The sequence below is a fragment of the Lepus europaeus genome, chromosome 3 (genome assembly GCF_033115175.1).
Source record: "Lepus europaeus isolate LE1 chromosome 3, mLepTim1.pri, whole genome shotgun sequence".
Classification (NCBI taxonomy): Eukaryota; Metazoa; Chordata; class Mammalia; order Lagomorpha; family Leporidae; genus Lepus; species Lepus europaeus.
The window spans coordinates 53,275,889-53,298,217 of NC_084829.1; the positions used below are offsets into that span (position 1 = coordinate 53,275,889).

General features: G+C 42.1%; 1 protein-coding gene across 1 annotated transcript in view; it reads left to right on the plus strand.

The window, feature by feature from the left end:
* Positions 1 to 733: 733 nt before the first annotated feature.
* Positions 734 to 22,329, plus strand: part of FBXO9 (F-box protein 9) — a 41,047-nt gene continuing 19,451 nt past the window's right edge. The window contains exons 1-7 of the mRNA XM_062186284.1: positions 734 to 1,098; positions 6,076 to 6,162; positions 8,090 to 8,246; positions 12,274 to 12,333; positions 13,680 to 13,779; positions 16,415 to 16,545; positions 17,279 to 17,393. Of these exons, the coding sequence (XP_062042268.1) occupies positions 1,096 to 1,098; positions 6,076 to 6,162; positions 8,090 to 8,246; positions 12,274 to 12,333; positions 13,680 to 13,779; positions 16,415 to 16,545; positions 17,279 to 17,393 (653 nt within the window). The 5' untranslated portion in view covers positions 734 to 1,095. The remainder of the gene's footprint in view (positions 1,099 to 6,075; positions 6,163 to 8,089; positions 8,247 to 12,273; positions 12,334 to 13,679; positions 13,780 to 16,414; positions 16,546 to 17,278; positions 17,394 to 22,329) is intronic.

Below are 22,329 nucleotides of genomic sequence, written 5' to 3' on the forward strand. Positions count from 1 at the left end.
GTAGTTAAAAGGGTTTTTAAAGTGTGGCAAAATTAAATACCGCCTGACAAACAGGAGCGCCTCCACTCATGCGAAATCAGGTGTTTGCGCTTTAAAAGGCGGGGCAAAACCCCTGTGTAAGTTCCGGCACGCAACACGCAACGGCGAACTACACATCCCAGAGTGCCCCGCGGGCGCCGTCTCCGCTCCGCCATGGTTTCAGGGCCTTGGAACCGCACGTCCTCCTTGCATAGCATGACGGGATCTGTAGTGCCACTTGCGTTGCGTTGGCTTTATTTTCACCGTACTCCTGCTGCGTACCTAAATGCTTTCTGGCCTCAATCTTCAGACTGTCTCTGCTTTTAAGTAGCTTCGTCGTTGTAACTGCCGTGATTGTCGCGGAGTTCCACAGTTTCCCTTATTACTAGCGCAGGACGCTAGCCAGAGTCACCAAGGACCGTGTAGCCACCTTCCGGAGCGTCCAGTTCGCTGCGCCTCAGGACAGTTTGCCTTAGGGGTTCAACCTTAAATGTGGATTACATTCTAGAGATAACGCGTGTTCAAGTTTGCCTCAGTGTTCACTACGCCGAATAACGCCGACTCTGCGGTACGGGGACCTAGCAGTCCCACCCCCACCCCGGCCGCGCGCACCTGAGGCCCGCGCCCCCTCGCCCACCACGGGGCAGCACGCGGGTGGAGGAGTCGGGGCCGTGCGCATGGTCGGCGACAGCACTGCGCATGCTCTGTGCGTCGCGCAGGTTTCCGCAGCTAAGCGGGCATCTCCGCGGCGGCGTCCGGGGTCTCCGGCAGGGTCGACGCTCCGCTGTTCCTCGTAGTCCTCTGCCTCGGCTGGCAGCGGGCGCTCTTCCGCTCCCCGAGTGCCCGGCGGCTCCAGCGCGCCCAGATCTGGCCCCCTGCCCCGCGAAGATGGCTGCCGTACGCCGGGCCCGTAGTTACTGCCGCTGCCTGGTGCGCTTCTCCGACCGAGAACTCTGCTAAGCCTCGCTGCAGCAGGCAGGCAGGAGTAGACACCCGGACACCCAGCACCCACCTCCAGGGGGACGGTGCAGAGGGGGCGCGGAGGGCCCCTCGACCGCGGTCGGCGGCCCCGCCAGCATGGTAACCTGGGGAGGGTCGGGGGACACTGCAGGGGCGGGGGTGAGGTGAGCAGGAGCGGCCAGGCCTGGAGGAAGGGGGGACGAGAGGCTGGGAGGAGTGGAGCCGCGCGGGCAGCACCCCCTAAAGGAACCCTGGCCCTGGAGGGAGTGGAGGGGGTGCCAGCCCTGACGGCTCCCCAGGCTCGTCCTGCTGGACCCCGTGCCAGGCGAGCTCGCAGTGAGGAGGATTTACTGGACAGCGGAGGAAAAGGTCCCTCTCCGCTCCCTGGGGAAGTTGAATCGGTCTGGCGGCTCTCGAGGGCGTGTATCAAAAACAGTATCTGAACTGGGGAAGGAACCCTGGCAAACAGAGACACTTGTTGATTGCTTCTCTCCTGGAAAGCCGGGCCCACTCTAAGTCCGTTTCGGCCCCTTAAGGAGTCCTGAGTGCGGGTCGCACCTGCAGCCCGTGAGGCGTCAGCGCCCTGGGTAGGATTTTGGCAGGCGGTCCTGGCAGGATGCGACTGCAGGGCGGTAAGGGCTGGAGCGGCATTTGTGCGGTGCAAATGGAGAGGCTGAGCTAAGCACCGCGGTTCTGACAGCGCGAACAGTTCTAGAATAAGTAGTCCTCGGCCCTGTGCCTTTCTTTGGCTTCTAGTAAGTACATCGTGCACTTGAGAAACTAATCTTTTGTAGGGCTGAATGAATCCAGGACGAAATGATTCCAAACTTACTTGCTCAAATATGTATCCAAGAGATGGCTGACTTCGTGTATTTCGTTAACCTGAAGGATGGGAAAAGCACCTATCGACTCTGCCCCTGAACTTCAGGGGCTAGTTCTCTGACCAGGATTAAGCAATTTACCTTTATGTTTCATTAATTCCACCCGTGAAATAGTAAAATGCTGATGATCTGAGCTCCTGAAGCAAATAGGCGATATTGAGGTCAAACTCAGTTTTGAAAAACAACAAGCTCTGGGTGATAGCTGAGGACCTGCTTTTTGCAGATGGCTTTTACGTTGAGCAAATGGAGTAAAACCCCAAATATGATGTTTCTGTGATCCTACTGCCAGACATCAAAGGAATAATGGATTAGAACTCAGAGTTCGGGAGAGAATATGCTGTGTTATAGGTTTCCTACTTCTACATCCTTGCGGTATGCATTAAATGTCTGCATGGCATCTTTTTAACCAATTTAGAGTACCTCTTACCAGCCTGACATAGTGCAGACTCTGATACAGCACTAGACCTTTAATATAACCAAACCTGTAAGGTGACTTTTTTTGGACAGGCAGAGTTAGAGAGCGAGAGACAGAGAGAAAGGTCCTCCCTCCATTGGTCCACCCCCCAAATGGCCGCCATGGCTGGCGCGCTGCACTGATCAGGAGTCAGGTGCCTCCCCCTGGTCTCCCACACGGGTGCAGGCACCCAAGCATTTGGGCCATCCTCCACTGCCCTCCCAGGCCACAGCAGAGAGCTGGACTGGAAGAGGAGCAACCGGGACCAGAACCCGGTGCCCATATGGGATGCCGGCGCTGCAGGTGGAGGATTAGCCAAGTGAGCCACGGCGCCGGCCTCTTTTAAGGTGACTTTTATGATAACACCCCACGACACACAGTAACACGGTTTTTACTTGTTTGAGAAAGAATGAAGGGGCCCGGGGCTGTGGCTTAGCAGGTAAAGTCACTGCCTGCAGTGCCAGGATCCCATGTGGTCACCAGTTCAAGACCTGGCTGTTCCACTTCTGATCCAGCTCTCTGCTGTAGCCTGGGAAAGCAGAAGATGACCCAAGAGCTTGGGCCCCTGCACCCATGTGGAAGACCCAGAAGAAGCTCCTGGCTTCGAACGGGCACAGCTGTAGCCTCTCTCTGCCTCTGATAACTCTGCCTTTCAAATAAATAAATATTAAAAAAAAAAAAAAAAAAAAAAAAGCTTCCAACCACTGATATACTCCCCAGTTGCTGGAAGCTGGGAATTCATAGTCTCCCTCATGGGTGGCAACAGTCCATTTCCTGGAGCTAACCACCACTGCTGGCTAGGGGCTGCATTAGCAAGAAGCTGGAGTCGGGAACTGGAACTGGGTGTGAAACCCAGGTGGTACTCCTGCCCCTAGAAACTTTATTGTGAAATGTCACCTACAGAAAGGAATCTTGTGAGTCACAGTCTTTTTTTTTTTTTTTTTAAAGACTTGTTTGTTTATTTGAAAGTTAGAGTTACAGAGACACAGAGGAGAGGCAGAGAGAGAGGTCTTCCATCCACTGGTTCACTCCCCAATTGGCCACAATGGCTGGAGCTGCGTGGATCCGAAGCCAGGAGTGTCTACTGGTCTCCCATGCAGGTGCAGGGGCCCAAGGACTTGGGCCATCCTCCACTGCCTTCCCAGGCTGTAGCAGAGAGCTGGATTGGAAGTGGAGCAGCCGGGACTTGAACTGGCACCCATATGGGATGCTGGCACTGCAGGTGGTGGCCCTGAGTCACAAAATCTCTACAAATGTCTTTACAAAGGAAACATGAGAGGCCTGGCCAGGCTTTTACTGTGAACCAAGCAAAACATGTTGGCCCTAAAGTTCCAAAGATGACTAAGAGGTGATGTCTGTCTTCACTGCACTAAACCCTGAAGGAAACAAAAAGAACCTCAGTACAGGTCTTAGAAGAAGAAAGAGGCACTTGGAAAGGATCAGAAAATTCCTCTAGGATGGTCCCTGGGCTCAGTCTTGAAGGGTGAGTGAGGAAGAAAGAGGGATCCAGATGGAGAGAGTGAGCAGTGTATGCAAGAGTACAGGCTGGAGGGAGAAGGTAGAGCTCGGGAGGTCAGTGTGGTGGGACTGCTGGGCCAGAGTTGGGAGGCTCAGAGCACGCCCAGGAGAATGCAGTTCCCCTCCCTTTGGTGTAGAGTGTTTACAGTAATAAAGCAGAGGCTTACTTGACACAGTAATGCCATTTCTCATGTGATCTCTACTTGCAGAGTCCATCGTTATGTTTTTCTGCCTGCAGTGTTATTACTAGGGAAAGCTCCTAACTTCAAGAGATTTTTAAAGAAATTATTTAACAATATATTCTTCAATTTTCCAGTTTTCTGGAAATTCATTTGAATTCTTGGTCTCATTTATTTTTTTACTGATTTATCCTTTACAGTGTGTTAAACGTACCTCTGCTTTGAATCTGGTTGCCAGAGATAAGCTAGGAACCAAGGCTTATTTACGTTGCTCTGTACTGCAAGCGTATCTGGTTGGCACGTTTTGTGATCTGTGTTGAGACAGACATGTTTTTCCTGAAAATAACTTAGAGCTAAGTTTACACTTAACATCTTTGGAATTAGTAAAATCAAGTAGGTTTTCTTATTTTTAGCTAACTTTCAAGGTTGTTTCCCTGATTACCACATCCCTGTATATGTGTTCCAAACACATTTAGTGTTGCACAAGTTCCATTTGCTAATAAGTCTATTATCTAACAGATTGCACTGAAGTAATATTTCATTTTCACTGGAAGGTAGGATTCAGTTTAATAAACACTGATTGAGAATAAAAGGTTGAAGTAGAAAGAATCTGACCTGAGACCACTGTTAAGTCCCAGGCCACATAAATTCTAGTCCAGATGTATTCCACCTTAAGCCTGTCCAATATACAAAAATTGGATATATTCCACAGATAAAATAGTTTATAAAAGCATTTGCTGTTAGAACCATTCCACTCCCAAGGCTTCCTGGTACATTTAATGTATAAATGAACAGATAGCAGTCATAGAATGTGCTTAATAACATACTAGTTATTTAAAAGGATGGACATTTCTCTGGGAACTGATCTTACAGGTGATCCTGAAACAAAAACTGTGTGTGGAAACTCTACCGCAATTAAATGTTACTAATTTTCTGAAACAAGGTTTTTCTTTTTAACCACCTATCAAAACATTTAAACTGGAGCCCAGTGAGGTAGCTTAATTCTACAATGTTAAAAAAAAAAAAATCAAAATTTATCTGTTTGGTATCATTAAACTAAACCTGTGGAGAAAGTACATGGAGAGAAGCAACTTTGTATTGCATTGGCCTGAAACATTATAGTATGTTCTGTTTTGGAACTTGCTAGAGTTTGCGGACACTAAAATTATTAGTGTTTTTTTTTTTAAACTTTTGTTGGCCTCAGTTGGACTCGGTTGTGTTCGGAAATCTGCCACACCACTTTCTCAACCCTCAACTTCCTTTCAGAACACTTCCCTTCCTGATAGAAGACACAGCATCACCTATGATGTAATTTTACCAAAAACAAAACTTACCAGGATGTAATTAAGCCTATCGATCCAGCCACACTTATAGAAAGTAAGAGGGCAGAGGAACATATTTACTGACTACTCGCAAAAATCTGGACCCTACAAAAAAACCACCTGGTTTCATCACAAATAAATTTTACAAAACAGGAGACTGTTAGAAAAGAATTGAGACATACCAACCAATTGCATTACGTAGACTTTATTTGAATAATTCATAAACTATCAAATAAGTCATTGATAATTACTATAGTTGGATCATCAGTACCTAGGGATTAATTTAAATATTTTTCTTCTAGGAAGGTTTAAAAATCCACTTACTTTGTTATTGAACTAACAACTTTTCTAAAATGAAAGTTTTTCTTATAGATTATAAGTGAATACTCGTATGATAGTGGTAGAATTGACTTTGTTTATCCAATTAATCGTAGCAAATCATTTATGAGCAGTAATGGACTTGAATTGCTTTACATATAATTTTTGGATGAAGAGAAGTGTGAAATTTGGGGGGCATGTCAAGGTTGGTGATGATATTAAAACTGTGGTTTGAAGCAGAGACTATGCTTTGTATACTCATTTTCCTCTGATGTAAACAGGACTGTCCCAAATGCATCCTACAGTCCTGCTGCACCAAGTGGGTTCCACAGACTGTTGCCATTAGGTTCTCAGTAGCCAGCCCCTGAGTGAAAGGACACTGATGTGTACATACTTCTGATACTGTCTGGGTTTTTCTCCGGCAGGCAGAAGCTGAGGAAGATTGTCATTCTGATACTGTCGGAGCAGGAGATGCTGATGAAAATGAGAGTCCTGCTGAAACCGATCTGCAGGCATGTTTCTTCAGTCATATTATTTCTTGTTCTGTTGCTTCTCATGCATTTGCAGAAATTGGTCATAATTATGTAATCGTTATGTAAGTTCTTACATTATTTGTGGTAAAAAGGAATAGCTGTAATTGTACTATATAATTTAATACATAGGTTTAAAGTGTCAAGCTAAGGCTGATGCATAGCTCAAACCCTATAACCTTAAAAAGAATCACAAGTTTGGGTAAACATTTTAAAATCTATATAGAACAAAAGACATCATAAATAAAGAGAATGAGTCAGCTAGAAGGAACTACTTACCACATCGGGACAGAAGATAGAAATTCTTAGCATGTAGAGTACTCTTGTAAATTAGAGGAACACAGTAAAGTGCTATGAATGGACAGTTAATGGAGAAAGTATTAGGATTGGCCATTAGGCATTTGAAGAGATAATTAGTTTCATCAATCATGTAATCAGTTTGATGAATAATGTCCTTTGTTGTCTGATTGTGAGAACACTCATGCATTGTATATGAAGTGTAAATTGCTGCAGCATTCTGGAGGGCAGGCTGGCAGTGTGGATTCCGGTGAAAAACATATTCCCTTTGACACAGCAGTTCTGCTTCCAGGAAATTAACCCTAAGGGAATGGGTAAAGTGACTAAGTGTGCATGTATAGAGATGTTTATTATAGCATAGTTTATATGGGAAAATATTAGACAACCTGAATGTCCATAACTTGTATTCACTAATGATGCATCCATACCATGAAACAGACTGTAAAAGGATGAGGTACATTTTTTGTGTATTGAGATAAAAAATTTTTTTACTGTAATTTATTAAGTGCAATTCACTGAAACTATCATACTGTTTATTTGGAATGCATGGTTTAATGTTGCATGCTGCTCAAGATTGGGTAAGTCAGAGGTACATGTGTAGCATGTTTAGAAGAGTGTGGGAACCAAAGCCGTATACAGAATACAGAGAAAAAATGTTTTTAAAACGTGTTTTATTTATGCCTTTAAAAAACAGAAAGCTAGGAGTAATATACATAGCCCCATTAGCCACAGTCCTCTTTGAATGGAGACCTGCCTCTGCTTGGTTGACCAAGTAGCTTGCAGTGCAAAAGATTGAATAGGGAACACACTTGGTATCAGTGCTGTGGGGGGAGGGGGGAGGGCGGGCCGGAGTGGGCAGAGGGAGAAGGCCAGCTGCAGAGCAGTCTTAATGGGCTGCCTTTGCCAGTCCTGTGGGAGTTCTGAAGCTGGAGCAGCCTTTTAGAGCTGGCCTGAGTGGCAATGAGAGACCCAAGAGAGCCAGGCCTTTATCATCCATCAATAAAAGGTGGGGGTTGGGAAGTCGGTGATCTTGCTGAGGCTGAGGCTGAGGCTGAGGGCTGACGAGTCAGGGCTGTTTTCAGGCAGAACTGCAAGAAGGTGGGGTCACAGGTTCTTTATTGCTGAAGGGGAATCTAGGCAGCACATCAGAGTCTACTACACAGGGGCCGTCACTCTGTGCTTTAAAATTTTTAATTGTATTTATAGGAAAAATACTTCCTTTCTGAACTATATCTTAATTAAAAGAAAGACTTTGGGCTCACCTGTAGTAGCACTGTTAATGTCTACTAGATGATGTATTCATTAATGAATTATTAGAACTTATAAATTGAGATCTGAGTGGTAGCTCACATGCATTTCTAAGTAAAATTTAATTCTCCAGTACCGTTAGATTTTTTGCTGTATAGAGTTATTTTAGGCTAATTTTCATGGTTCTTGACAGTCTTAGAAAGTTTTTATTCTGAGAAATAAAGTTTAATGTATATTTGGTAACTTAAGAGATTATTTTCTGGCCTTAGAATGTGTGCATGAGAGTGGATGTTGGGCACATCAGTGAGTTGTTCCAAAGTTGAGCCACTCTTCCTTGAGTCCTGAAACACCTGTCTCCCTTTAGGCACAACTCCAGATGTTCCGAGCTCAGTGGATGTTTGAACTTGCCCCAGGTGTGGGCACTAGCAACTTAGATACCCGACCTTGCAGAGCAGCAAGAGGCTCTCTACTGAAAGCAGCAGCAGATACCAAAGGAAAACAAGAAATGGCAAAAGAAGAAAAGTTAAGTATTAAAGACATCGTCATACCATCATGCTCCAGTGACATGTGCACATGATCTGTAAAGTAAAAGTTTTTCTTCATATGGAAGAATTTTGACTTAATAGCCCAGTTTGTAGATCCCTTTTGATGATACTGCTACCATAAGCTTCTTTGCTTGTAGCTGTACTACATTCATGGAATTGTCTTTTAATTTACACACCCCTGAGATTTACTTGATGTGTAAAGGATTGATGCCTCTGAACTTATTAACAGAAGCCTTTTCAAAGGATGCCTTTCCAAAGGCCTTAACTTAGTGCACATTTTATTATGTTTTGCATTGAACATATTGTAGTGATATATTTTTGTTTGTTAAAGATTCATTTATTTATTTGAAAAGCAGATTTTCAGAGAGAAGGTGAGATGGAGATCTTCCATCCACTGGTTCACTCCCCAAATGACCGCAACAACCAGAATTGGGCCAGGCTGAAACCAGGAGCCAGGAGCTTCTTCTGGGTCTCCTGTGTGGGTGGCAAGGTCCCAAGCATATGGGCAATCTCCTACTGCTTTACCAGGCACATTAGCAGGGAGCTGGATAGAAAGTGGAGCAGCTGGGACCTGAACCTGCGCCTGTATGGAATGCTGATGCTGCAGGCTGTGGCCTAACCCACTGTACCTCAGTGCCAGCCCCAGTGATATAATCTTTATTTTGGAAAATTTTGAAAGCTTGCATTCTGAAAATATTTTTGAAAGCTGCCTGTTTTACCTCTATCCTCGTACTTGAAGGCACAGCACACCTACTTGAAACGGGTCCCAGGTGGGATGCTGGCACTGCAGGTGGCCCCTGCAAGCATATCCTTTGCCATATTGTGATGGCCTCTGCAAGGTTGCTGGACTGGCAGAGTTTCTTGTGATAGTTCTTATCACCCGGCAAATAAATCATGCTTCATGATCTCCCAGCTTGCTTTTGCTAGAGTTGACATGGGTGATTCCATTTTGTTTTTTAGGTTTTTTTTTAATTAATTGAAAGACTTGAAGAGATAGGTTTTTCTGTCTGTTGGTTTACTCCCCCAGATGACTGCAAGGGCCAGCACTGGGCCAGGCCAGAATTGAGATCTTCATCCAGTTCTCCCACATGGGTCCAGGGTCCAGACACTTGGGCCACAGTCTGCTGCTTTTCTCAAGCCATTAGCAGGGAGCTGGATCAGAAGTGGAGCATCCAGGACACAAATTGGTGCCCATATGGGATGCTGGCATCGTAAACAGCAATCTAAACCACTGTGCCACAACACTAGCCCCATTGACTCCATTTTAATTCAGACAGCTCTCACAGATTTCTATTCTTTTACCCTCCTTCCCTGGATGTTCCTTCCTACTAGCAGCCACTAATATGTTCTCCATTTTGTATTCATGACGTTCACATTAGTGTTGTATCACTGGAATCCTACAGTGTGCAACCATTTGAGATAGATTTTTTCACTTGGCATAGAGCCCTTGTGATCCATCCAGGTTGTGTGTCGGCTTGTTTTTTTTTTTTTTTTTTTTTTTTTTTTTTTTTGACAGAGTGGACAGTGAGAGATAGAGAGAAAGGTCTTCCTTTTTCTGTTGGTTCACCCCCACAATGGATGCAGCAGCTGGTGCGCTGCAGCCGGTGCACTGCACTGATCCAAAGCCAGGACCAGGTGCTTCCCCTGGTCTCCCATGCGGGTGCAGGGCCCAAGGACTTGGGCCATCCTCCATTGTACTCCCGGGCCACAGCAGAGAACTGGACTGGAAGAGGAGCAACCGGGACAGAATCCGGCGCCCCGACTGGGACTAGAACGCGGTGTGCCGGCATCGCAAGCAGAGGATTAGCCTATTGAGCCGCAGCGCCAGCCGGCTTGTTTGTTTTTATCATATAGTGTATTGCATAATGCAGATAGATATACTGTACTGTTTTTAACCATTCCTTGTTTAAAGGGCATTTGAGTTGTTTTTAATTTTGAGCTATTATGAATAATTATATTTAGGTGCAGGATTTGGGGTGAATGTAAGTTTTCATTTCTCTGGGATAAATCCCCAAGAGTGCAGTTGCTAGATTCTATGGCAGATGCACGTTGGTTTTGAAATAAACTGTCAAACTGTTTTTCCAAATGTAACATATTCCCATCAGCAGTGTATAAGTGATCCAGTTTCTCTGCATCCTTATCAGCATTTGGTGCTGTCACTACTTTATAATTTTAGTCATTTAGTTCTGTGTGTAGTAATACATTATTGTGATTTTAATTTGTACTTCCTTAATGGCTTATGAATAGTTTATGTGCTTATTTCCCACATGCATATCTTCTCTGAAATATCTGTGCTTCTCTAATTATGTTTTACTGTTGAGATTTGGAAGTTGATTTATATTCTAGATACAAGTACTGTGTTGAAAATCAGGCTTGTAAATATTTTTTCCCAGCATATAGCTTGTTGTTTCATCCTTTTTATTTTTTTTATTTGAAAGACCAAGTTATAGAGAGAGGTAGAGAAAGAGAGATCTTTCATCCGCTGGTTCACTCTCCAAAGTGCTGCAATGGCCGGAACTGAACTGATCAAAAGCCAGAAGCGAAGAGCTTCTTCCAGGTCTCCCACATGGGTATGGGGGCCCAAGGAATTGGGCCATCTTCTGCTGCTTTCCCAGGCAGATTACCAGGGAGCTGGATCAGAAGTAGAGCAGCTGGAACTTGAACTGGCACCCATATGGGATGGTGGCACTGCAGGTCGGGTCTTTAACCCCTGAGCCATAGTACCAGCTCCTGTTTCATCCTCTTAGCAGGACATTTCACAGAGCAAAGTTTTTAATTTTGATGGGGTTCAATTTATTAACTCTTCCTTTTATGGATCATGATTTTTCTGTCATGTGTTAAGAACTCTGCCTAAGTCTTATATCTCCCAATATTTTCTGTTATTTTTTTCTCTAAAAGTTTTATAGATGTATTTCATTTTTTAAAAAAAGATTTATTTTATTTATTTATTTGAGAGGTAGAGTTACCGTGAGAGGGAGAGACAGACAGAAAGGTCTTCCTTCCATTGGTTCACTCTCCAAATGGCCAGAGCTGTGCTGATCCGAAGCCAGGAGCCAGGAGCTTCTTCCTGGTCTCTTATGCGGGTGCAGGAGCCCCCGCATAAGCACTTGGGCCATCTTTTGCTTTCCCAGGCCACAGCAGAGCTGGCTTGGAAGAGGAGCAGCCAGGACTAGAACTGGCGCCCATATGGGATGCTGGCGCCGCAAGTGGAGGATTAACCTACTGTGCCATGGCACCGGCCCCAGGTGTATTTTACATTTTAAGTTCAGGATCCATTTCAATTTTTATGTGAGGTCAAAGTGAGTTTTGTTTGTCTGGGTAATTTTGTTTGTGAAGGCAGAGAGACACAGATCTCCCATCCACTGCTTTACTCCCAAATGCTTGCAATAGCCAGGGCTGGGACAGACACCAGGGACTAGGACTTCAATCCATGTCTCCTGTATAGGTGACAGCAACTTAACTATCCAAACCATCACCCACTGCCTCCCAGAGTGCTTATTAGGAAACTGGAATTGGAAGCAGAGCTAGCACTTGAACTCTGATAACTGTGATGTGGGATGCAGACAGCCCAAGTAGCATGTTAAGCTTTGTGCCAAGTACCCACCCCTGGAGTGAATTATTTTTGCCTATTAATGTCCGATAGCTTTAGGATAGTTTGTTAGAAAGGCTCTTTCTGCCATCCAAACTCCTTTAACAAACAAAATATTTATTTATTTGAAAGGGAGAGTTAGCGATATCTTCTATATACCTGCTGTTTCACTCTGCAAATGGCCAGGTGGTCCAGGCCAAAACCAGGAAACTGCAACTCCTTCCCAGTCTCCCACATGGGTGGTAGGCATACAAGTATTTGGGCCATCTTCTGATGCTTTCCCTGGCGCATTAGCAGGGAGCTGGATCCGAGGGATGCTGGCGTCGCAGGTGGTGGTTTAACTTGCCGAGCCACAATGGAGGCTCCATAGTCCTTGTTACCACAGATTTTCAAAAATTGTTTTTCAATTTTTATAGGCTCGAGAACTCTTCCTAAAAGCAGTAGAAGAAGAACAAAATGGAGCTCTTTATGAAGGTAAAGACCCAGTGCTTAGGAATCCGGTAGTCATGGCATTTCTGAATAAACCTGCTGCTACTTTTTTTTTTTTACTAGTATATATTTGGCACAGGACAGTAGTCTCCCTATAGTTTAAAATTGTTTTCTCAAAAAATTCAAAAGTAAAAATTATATTTCTACATAGCCTGTCTCTTTAAATAATAATGCTGGGAAGCATGTTCGGAGGATGAGTAAAATAATGTTTTTCTACATTTTTAGTATTTTTCATTAATACTTTAAATTTTATTCATTTTAAAATAGGATATTTTCCTTTTATAGGTGGAAATTATTTCAGGAAAGGGGAAATAATTCATAAAATGAACATGTATGTGCTTTCTGAGTTCTAGTTTGTTTTACCAAAGGAATACACTTTGGCCTTTATTACTTTTATTAATCCAATAGAAATGTGTTAGTAAACAAGATGATGGGGCTATTTATCTTGTTAGGTTTGTAATTACGCTTTTATTTTATGATAGTAAAAGACAGTTGGGGCATGGGGAAAATGCTTGTGCTTAAATGATTTGAAAATATTCCTAAAGTAAGATCATTCAGAGTTACTGCATCTATTTGCAAGATTATTCTAGTGCTATTTCTTTACAGATTTTAAAAGTGTCCAATTGGTCAAGCGTCTGTGCAGACTTTATTTCTGAGAGTTCCATCTCCACTTGGCATATAGTAACTTACCCAGAATAACAAAATATTTATAGTAGAAAAATAGAATATAGACAGAATGCAAGTATATGGAATTGAGTAGACTGTTTCTGAGAGAAAAAAATTAGTCAGCCACAACAGCTCTGGCTTTAGTGATATATCCCCATGAGGAGAGTTCATTGAATATTACAGCTTAGCTAAATATGGAGGTACCTTGGCTAGGGAAACTTGGATGTGAAGGGTAAATTCCAGAAAAACTTTTCTCTTTATTCTACCTGGGAGAAGCATTGATTTTCCTTAACTCTGTCATGGAAAGAAGTTTGTATAGAAGTATTTTTATTGGGGTGATAACCATTTTATTTTCAGAGACCAAAGGCAGCCACATAAAATTAATTCTGTATGTAAGTGGGTAAGGAAAATGAGGGGAAGAGCTAAAAGAGAAGAGTAAAATATAACATCTTAAGTTTCTATAACATGTTAGCCTTTAGGAAAGTTTCTTTCTGAACAGTAAGATTTGGAAATTAGTTTGTTCATTGAACTACTGAGTTGCATGTAGAAAAAGAATTTGGCTGATTATTAGAAAGTTACCAACTTAAACCACAGTTAAGGATAATCAAAGGAAATTATATAGAAATGTGTGGTCATAGCTAATTTAGCTTTATTTCTTCTTTTAGCCATCAAGTTTTATCGTAGGGCTATGCAACTTGTACCTGATATAGAGTTCAAGATTACTTATTCCCGGTCTCCAGATGGTGATGGCGTTGGAAACAGCTAGTGCGTATATAATTTGATAGACAGTAATGCATATTAAAGTTAAGCATCTTTGCCCTGTTGACCCTTAACGTGATAAAAGATGATGTTCATTCTTTTAAGCTGCATAGTCTTTAGTATATCCTTGCTTATAAAGTTGTAGAAATATTTTAAGTAGGGAAATCTTAAGTCTAAAATATTGATATGCACGTTTTAAATAGATACAACAAAAATAAAATGATGAAAGAGTGGATTTTTAAATACAAGCAGTGATTCCTGGAAAGAGTAAAGAACATGTTTCAACTTTCTGAAACCTAGTTCAAGTAAAAAGTATTAAAATGTTGTTAGGTTAAAGTTGACAAAATGCTAATAATGGTGGAACTTGAGTACTGAATACATGGAATTTTATTATACTAGTTTGTGCTTTTGTATATATTTTAAGGTTTATATTTTAAAATGGCTTTTAATTAGGTTTATGCTGAATTATAACAAGACTTAATGTGTGTGAGCAGAACATTTAAAGTTCTAAAATAACATTGTTTTCAATGTGCAAGCACAGGGTATAAGCACTCTTAAAGGGAATCATGTTTCATTTCATGGGTGCCACTTGAATCAGAGTCATGAAGTAGCATTGATGGTTTTATATAGAAAAGATCAAGAGGACATAGTTTTAAGTCAGTACTTTTGAAACTGTAAGAGTTAGAAAATTTGCTTCAATCCCTTTATCCTAAAAAGTCCTGTTTGCTGATATTAGAATGGGAGGGAGTTTGTACCCATGAGAAAATGTCAGATCAAATGCACATAATACAAGAAAAATAGTTTTGGTAAGGAGACATTAGCTATTATAATTTTGTGAAGTCAGTTACATTCATAATATGCTTAGTTACCAGCATGTTTTTTTAACTGAATACAGTATTAACGATTAAACTTTGCATAAACCATATTATAAACATCCCAATAAAGTTAGTTTTAATTACCTGGTTGAACTCTTCAGCTAATAATGTTATTCACCAAATTAGAGTTAACACTCCGAGGTAGTTCACAGTCAAATTGCTCATTTGGACTTTTCCTAAACCTTCTTTAAATTTGAGTAGAGTCATTTTCATTTACATCCAGCTCTTGGCCAATTTTGTAGGTAGGTGTTAGGTACTGTTAAGCAAGATTGTACTAAAAAGCATTGAAGAAGCATTTCTTTCTCTCCCACTCCTTTAAACAAACCCAGATGCTATGAAACTTCTTTAAGGATACATTGATTTTTTTTTTCCCCCCTCACCAGATCTGATGAGCTCTGAAAGTTTCTGTGATTTTATATAGTTTTTGTGGTATTATAAACAGCCCTTCCTAGTTTTCTAACTTCATCTTAACCCAAGGCTTTTTCTTTTAAATTTTTTTAAAAATTTTTGACAGGCAGAGTGGACAGTGAGAGAGAGACAGAGAGAAAGGTCTTCCTTTTGCCATTGGTTCACCGTCCAATGGCCGCCGCAGTAGGCGTGCTGCGGCCGGCGCACCGCGCCGATCCGATGGCAGGAGCCAGGTGCTTCTCCTGGTCTCCCATGAGGTACAGGGCCCAAGCACTTGGGCCATCCTCCACTGCACTCCCTGGCCACAGCAGAGAGCTGGCCTGGAAGAGGGGCAACCGGGACAGGATCGGTGCCCCGACCGGGACTAGAACCCGGTGTGCCAGCGCCACAAGGCAGAGGATTAGCCTAGTGAGCCGTGGCGCCGGCCTCCAAGGCTTTTTCTAAGTCTGATCATCTTTAGGATTAGCTTAAGCAAAAATGAGAAGCTAGATACTTTTTTTTTTTTTTTAAGAACTCTTAACTATACACTTAAGTGTGTTGATAGATGATTTGTGGACTCTTAAGATTTTTTAAATTAGATATTTTCCTTTCTTAAGGTGGGGTGATAAGTTAATAAGTCACATCTATTAGAAAACCATTGGTAAGTACCTAAGATGACCTGTCTATATTTTTATGCAAAAGAAAAACATTTTTTAAAAGATTTATTATATTTATTTGAAAGGCAGAGTTACAGAGAGGCACAGAGAGTGGTCTTCCATCCACTGGTTCACTCTCCAAATGGCCGCAATGGCTGGAGCTGAGCCAATCTGAAGCCTAGAACCAGGAGCTTCTTCTGGGACTCCCATGCAGGTGCAGGGGCCCAGGCACTTGGGTCATCCTCTACTGCTTTCCCAGGCCATAGCAGAACTGGATCGGAAGTGGAGCAACTGAGACTCAAACTGGCCCCCATATGGGATGCTAGCACTGCAGGCAGTAACTTTACCCAGTACGCCACAATGCTGGCCCCCAAAAAAGTTTTTTTTGGATTGGATTATGATCACTTGTTTGTATCAACTTTTAAAATTATTTAGAGTTTTTTTTTTTTAATAACTCATGAAATCTCTACAACAAAACTAAACCTCAGTACCTGTACCCCCAAATCCTAATTTCTTTTTGGGTGGTAATTCCTGAAGCCTTTTTGTTTGAAAAACTTTATTGTGATACTCCTTTGCAAGGCAGGATAAACTGTTACCACATTCTTTCTAAATAGTGAGAAAGTTTGCTTTTAAGTGAATTTTTTAAGGCAAATTTAACGGTGTTATGAGAAATGGGTTTCTAAACTGAAAAGGCGCTTCATGTCATCACTGCTCTCCTTTCAGCATTGAAGATAATGATGATGACAGCAAGATGGCAGATCTCTTGTCCTGCTTCCAGCAGCAACTCACATTTCAGGAGTCTGTGCTCAAACTGTGTCAGCCAGAGCTGGAGAGCAGTCAGACTCACATATCCGGTATGAGTTGGTGGTGGTTCTAACTCTGTGAGAAATACTTTTACTGTAGATTGAAATTTTTCAAACTTATATGGTCAGGTGGTTGCTGCCCTCGTTCAGAATATGGTGGGAGATCAAGGTATAATTGCTGATTGTACTGATATGCTTTGGGGAAAAAAAAAATCTAAAACAGTATGATTTGTACTGCAGTGATTTAGGGATGCCATATTTCAGTGAAGATCTCAGAGGGCGGGCGAACTGGTAAGGTAGCCCTAAGAAAGCAGAGGAATTCTGTTACGGTAAAGCATTTCAGTTGGACGGTAGTCCTGAAACAGCCTGAATATTTAGACACGAATATATATTTTCTTTTTGTATGTTACATTGAAATTTATCAGAGAAAGGAAATTTAAGAATTTCAAGGAGATAAAAATAGCTTTCAAGTGTTAATGATATGAATTTTATACACATATATGGTAACATTTTTCTAACACATTGTAATGTGTCAGTGGGAAAATAATCTTGCAATATGAAAAGCTGCTTTATAAAAGCATCAAATCTATACTGGAAAAAAGATTTTTTATGTTAGGAACTGTTAATTACTGTTGGGTAATTGCTTGTGCTGTGGTTCTGAGCAATAGTGAGGGTGTGGCTTATTAGTTTCTGAATTTCTAGGAATGCATCAGTGCACCGGGAGTGTGGCTGTGACAATGGAATGACTTAGGGGAGACTCACTGAAGGTGATTTTCTTCTGCAGTGTTGCCAATGGAGGTCCTGATGTATATCTTCCGATGGGTGGTATCTAGTGACTTGGACTTGCGATCATTGGAGCAGTTGTCCCTGGTATGCAGAGGATTCTATATCTGTGCCAGGTACTTACTTGTTTTGAAAACAGCTGAAGCAATGGTAAAAAAAGATTATGGGTCTTCTTGTAAGTTCTGATGAGAGGATATGATTGATGTTCTGAGTATAAAAGCTTAAAATGAACAGAAGTTTTGCTAAGCTGTACTTAACGTGATTTAAAGGTTAGTTGCTTAGTTTCCAGGGTATAGAATAATAGAACAGATGCCATACATACTACTTCCATAGGGTTTGCATACTAACTTAGCTGATTTAGAAAAGAGAAATTATGTATTAGAAAAATATTTAATTTTTACATTAACTAAACCCATTAAATTTTGATGGCACTATATAGATGTTCTTTTGTTCCATTAAAAGTTAATGCTGTACTTTTTAACATCCTGCTCCATGAAGAATAATCACAGTTTAATGTAAAGTCATTTGAGACCGATCTTTCATGAGTAGCTTACATACTTAGTTGTCGTATCAAGAATTTTCTTATAACTTTAGTTCTTAAAATTTGAATGCATTGTTTTGAAATACCCTAATTCCATTTGGCATCTTGTATTTTGTATAAAATAGTTGGATTGTCTAAAGGCTTTTTTTTGGGGAGGCGGGATTGTTTATGCTGTTCTATTTAACAAGAACTGATTGAGCACCTGTTGCGTTGCTGCTAGACTCTTGAAATTACTCTGATAACTTTTAATTATATATGAGAAAACATAAAGAAGTAATTGGTGATGGGAGGACATTTTCAGAAATCTTCATGTGTCATAAAAGTGATAACAAAAACATTTCTTTAAAGATTTCTTGGGTCTGGTGTTGTGGCATAGTGGGTAAAGCTGCCGCCTGCAGTGCCGACATCCCACATGGATGCTGATTGAGTCCCGGTTGCTCCACTTCCTATCCAGCTCTCTGTTATGGCCTGGGAAAGCAGTAGAAGATGGTCCAAGTCTTTGGGCCCCTACACCTTTGTGGGAGACCAGAAGAAGCTCCTGGCTCCTGGCTTCAGATTTGTGCAGCTCCTGCTATTGCGGCCAACTGGGGAGTGAACCAGCAGATGGAAGACCTCTTTATCTCTGCCTCTCCTCCTCTCTCTGTGTAACTCTGACTTTCAAATAAGTAAATAAATCTTTAAAGAAAAAAAAATTCTTTAATGTGCTTTCCCAGGCATGTTAGCAGGGGGCTGAGAAGTGAGGCAGCTGGGACTTGAACAGGCACTTTACGGGATTCCAGCATTGCAGGCAGCAACTTAACCTACTGCACCACAATGCCGGCCCAACAAAAAAATGTTGCACATTCCAACATAAATTTTGAAAGGTTAATCTTTTGCTGTCTGATACTGATACAGTCTTTCACTTTTTTTTTAATTGGTAATTATTTATTTGAAAGATTAAAGACAGGATGAGAGACCTATCTTCCATCTGCTGGTTCACTCCCGAAGTTGACAGTTTCCCACATAGGTGGCAGTGGTCTAAGCACTTGAGCCATCTTGGGCTGCTTTCCTAGGCACATCAGCAGGGGAACTGGATCATAAGTAGAGCAGTTGTCACTCAAACTTATGCTCATATGGAATGGTGGCATCACTGGTAGGAGCTTAATCTGTGCCACAATGCTGGACCCAATTTTTTGCTTCTTAAACACTAAATATTTTAAGTTATAGATGGAGTTAAAAACATTTTGAGTAGTGTCAGAATCATATTAATACTTTACATCATTTCCTTAACTTTTTGTACAAATTCCATAAGAGTTATGTTGCTGCTACCTCCAGTCTGACCATTTCACCTCTTTTGTAGCTGCCATTCACCCACCATTCTGCCTGGTCTGGGTGATGTGGTGGCATCCCCTGTGTTCTCTCTGCTTCCACACTTAACCCCAGAGCATATGGGTAGCATATGCTAGCAGAATGTTTTTGGTTGTTCTTTTTAAATTTTATTTTCTAGAGAAAGATGAGAGACAAACAAGAGCTGCTTTATACTGGTTCACACCCCAAATGCTTGCAGTGGCCTAGGGCTGGGCTAGGTGTCAGATGTGCAAGCCAGGTATGCCATGTATGAGGCAGGAACCCAATCACTTGAGTTAGAACCACTGCCTCCCAGGGACTGCAGTGGCAGGAAGCTGCAATCAGGAGCTGGAGCCATGAATCAAACCAGGCATGCCAGGGTGCAATGAAGCATCTTAACCACTAGGCTAAACACCTGCTCTTTTAAAATATATCTTTTACTCTTTTAATGCCAGAAAAATTGTATAACGTGATGTTTTTGAATGGATATTTCTTGTTGAGTGGTTAAATCTAGCTAATTAACAAATATATTAACTCACAGTTACCATTTTTGTAGTGAGAGCACTTAATATCCACTGTCTGCTTTTTTTAATTTGAGAGGCAGAGAGAGGTCTTTGATCTATTGGCTCACTTCCCAAATTCCCACAAAGTTAGGGCTAGGCCATGCTGATGCCAGGAGCTGATAACTCAATCCAGGGCACTCAGATGTGTGACAGGGACCCAGCTACTTGAGCCATCATCACTGCCCTTTAGAGTGCAAGTTAGCAGGAAACGAGATTCAGGAGTGGAGCCAGGACTTGAACTCAGGCACACCATCTAATATGGGATATAGGCCACTTAACCATTAGGCTAAACACCAGCCCCTCTTGCATTTTTGAAGAAGGTAATATATTATGGTTAATTATTGTTATCATACTGTAAATCTTTCAAATTTGTTCCTTTTTTGTATATATATTTAAAGCTTTTATTTAATGAATACAATTTTCATAGGTACAACTTTAGTAATATAGTGGTTCCCCCCCATACCCACCCTTCCTCCCCCACTCCCGTCCCACCTCCTACTCCTTCTCCCATCCCATTCTTCTTCTTCTTTTTTTTTTTTTTAAGAAAGCTTTTATTTAATAAATATAAATTTCATAGGTACAGCTTTTGGAATATAGCGGTTCTTCCCCCTATATCCACCCTCTCACCCCTAAATTGTCCCACCTCCTACTCCCTCTCCCATCCCATTCTTCATTAAGATTCAATTTTAATTATCTTTATATACAGAAGATCAATTATATACTAAGTAAATATTTCAGCAGTTTGCACCTACACAGACATACAAAGTATAAAGTACCGTATGAACTCAAGTTTTACCATTAATTCTCATAGTACAACTCATTAAGGACAGAGGTCCTACATGTGGAGCAAGTGCACAGTGACTCCTGTTGTTGATTTAACAATTGACACTGTTGGGGCGGCGCAGTGGGTTAATGCCCTAGCCTGAAGCACTGGCATCCCATATGGACGCCGGTTCAAGACCCGGCTGCTCCTCTTCTGATCCAGCTCTCTGCTATAGCCTGGGAAAGCAGTAGAAGATGGCCCAAGTCCTTGGGCCCCTGCACCCACATGGGAGACCCGGAAGAAGCTTTTGCTCCTGGCTTTGGACTGGCACAGTTCCAGCCGTTGTGACCAATTGGGGAGTGAACCATCGGATGGAAGACCTCTTTCTCTCTCTCTGTCTCTCCTCTCTCTGTGTAACTCTGACTTTCAAAAAAATAAAATCTTTTGGGGAAAAAAAAAAAAACAAAAAAACAATTGACACTCTTATTTATGATGTCAGTGATCACCTGAGGCTTTTGTCAGGAGCTGCCAAGGCTATGGAAGCCTTTTGAGTCCACAGACTCCATCAGTATTTGAACAGGGCCATAAGCATTGTGGAATTTCTCTCTCCAGAGAAAAGTACATCCTTCACTTATGGTCCCTTCTTTCCACTAGGATCTCACTTGCTGGGATTCGTTTAGATCATTTTTGCCACAGTGTCTTGGCTTTCCATGCTTGAAATGCTCTCATGGGCTTTACAGCCAAATCCAAAAGCCTTAAGGGCTGATCTTGAGGTCAGAGTGCTATTTAAGGCAATTTTCATTCTATGAGTCTGCTGTGTGGCCTGCTTCCCATGTTGGATCATTCTCTCCTTTTTAATTCTATCTATTGTTATTATCAGACACTTGGTCGTCTTTATGTGATCCCTTTGACACTTATTCCTATCTATATGATCAGTTACACACTTAATATCACTTTAACATGTAAGATGGCATTATTATTTGCCAACTTAATGGAATTTGGAGTCCCATGGCAAATTTTTAATTACCCTTAGGTGTGAATCCGTGGAACATGTACCAAACTGTACATCACTTCCCTTTTATATTCTCACTCTTACTTTTTATGGGGATCAATTTTCAATTGGATTTAAACACCTAAGAATAATTCTGTGTTAAGCAAAGAGTTCAACCAGTGGTATTAAGTAGAAAAAGAAAATACTAAAAAGAATAACATAGTAATAGGACAAGGGCTGATCAAGTCATTGCTTCTCATAGTGTCGGTTTCACTTCTACAGGTTTCCTTTTAAGTGCTCAGTTAGTTGTCACCAATCAGGGAGAACATATGATATTGTCCCTTTGAGATTGACTTATTTCACTCGGTATGATCTCTTTTTATTTATTTATTTATTTTTTTTTTGACAGGCAGAGTGGACAGTAGAGGGAGACAGAGAGAAAGGTCTTCCTTTTTGCCGTTGGTTCACCCTCCAATGGCCGCCGCGGTAGGCGCGCTGCGACCGGCGCACCGCGCTGTTCCGATGGCAGGAGCCAGGTGCTTCTCCTGGTCTCCCATGGGGTGCAGGGCCCAAGGACTTGGGCCATCCTTCACTGCACTCCCTGGCCACAGCAGAGAGCTGGCCTGGAAGAGGGGCAACCGGGACAGGATCGGTGCCCCGACCGGGACTAGAACCCAGTGAGCTGGCGCCGCAAGGCGGAGGATTAGCCTACTGAGCCATGGCGCCGGCCACACTCGGTATGATCTTTGCAGATTCCTCCATTTTGTTGCAAATGACCAGATTTAATTTTTTTTTTTAAACCACTGTATAGTATTGCAGAGAGAACATATTCCTTAATTTCTTTATTCAGTCTTTATCCAGTCTTCTG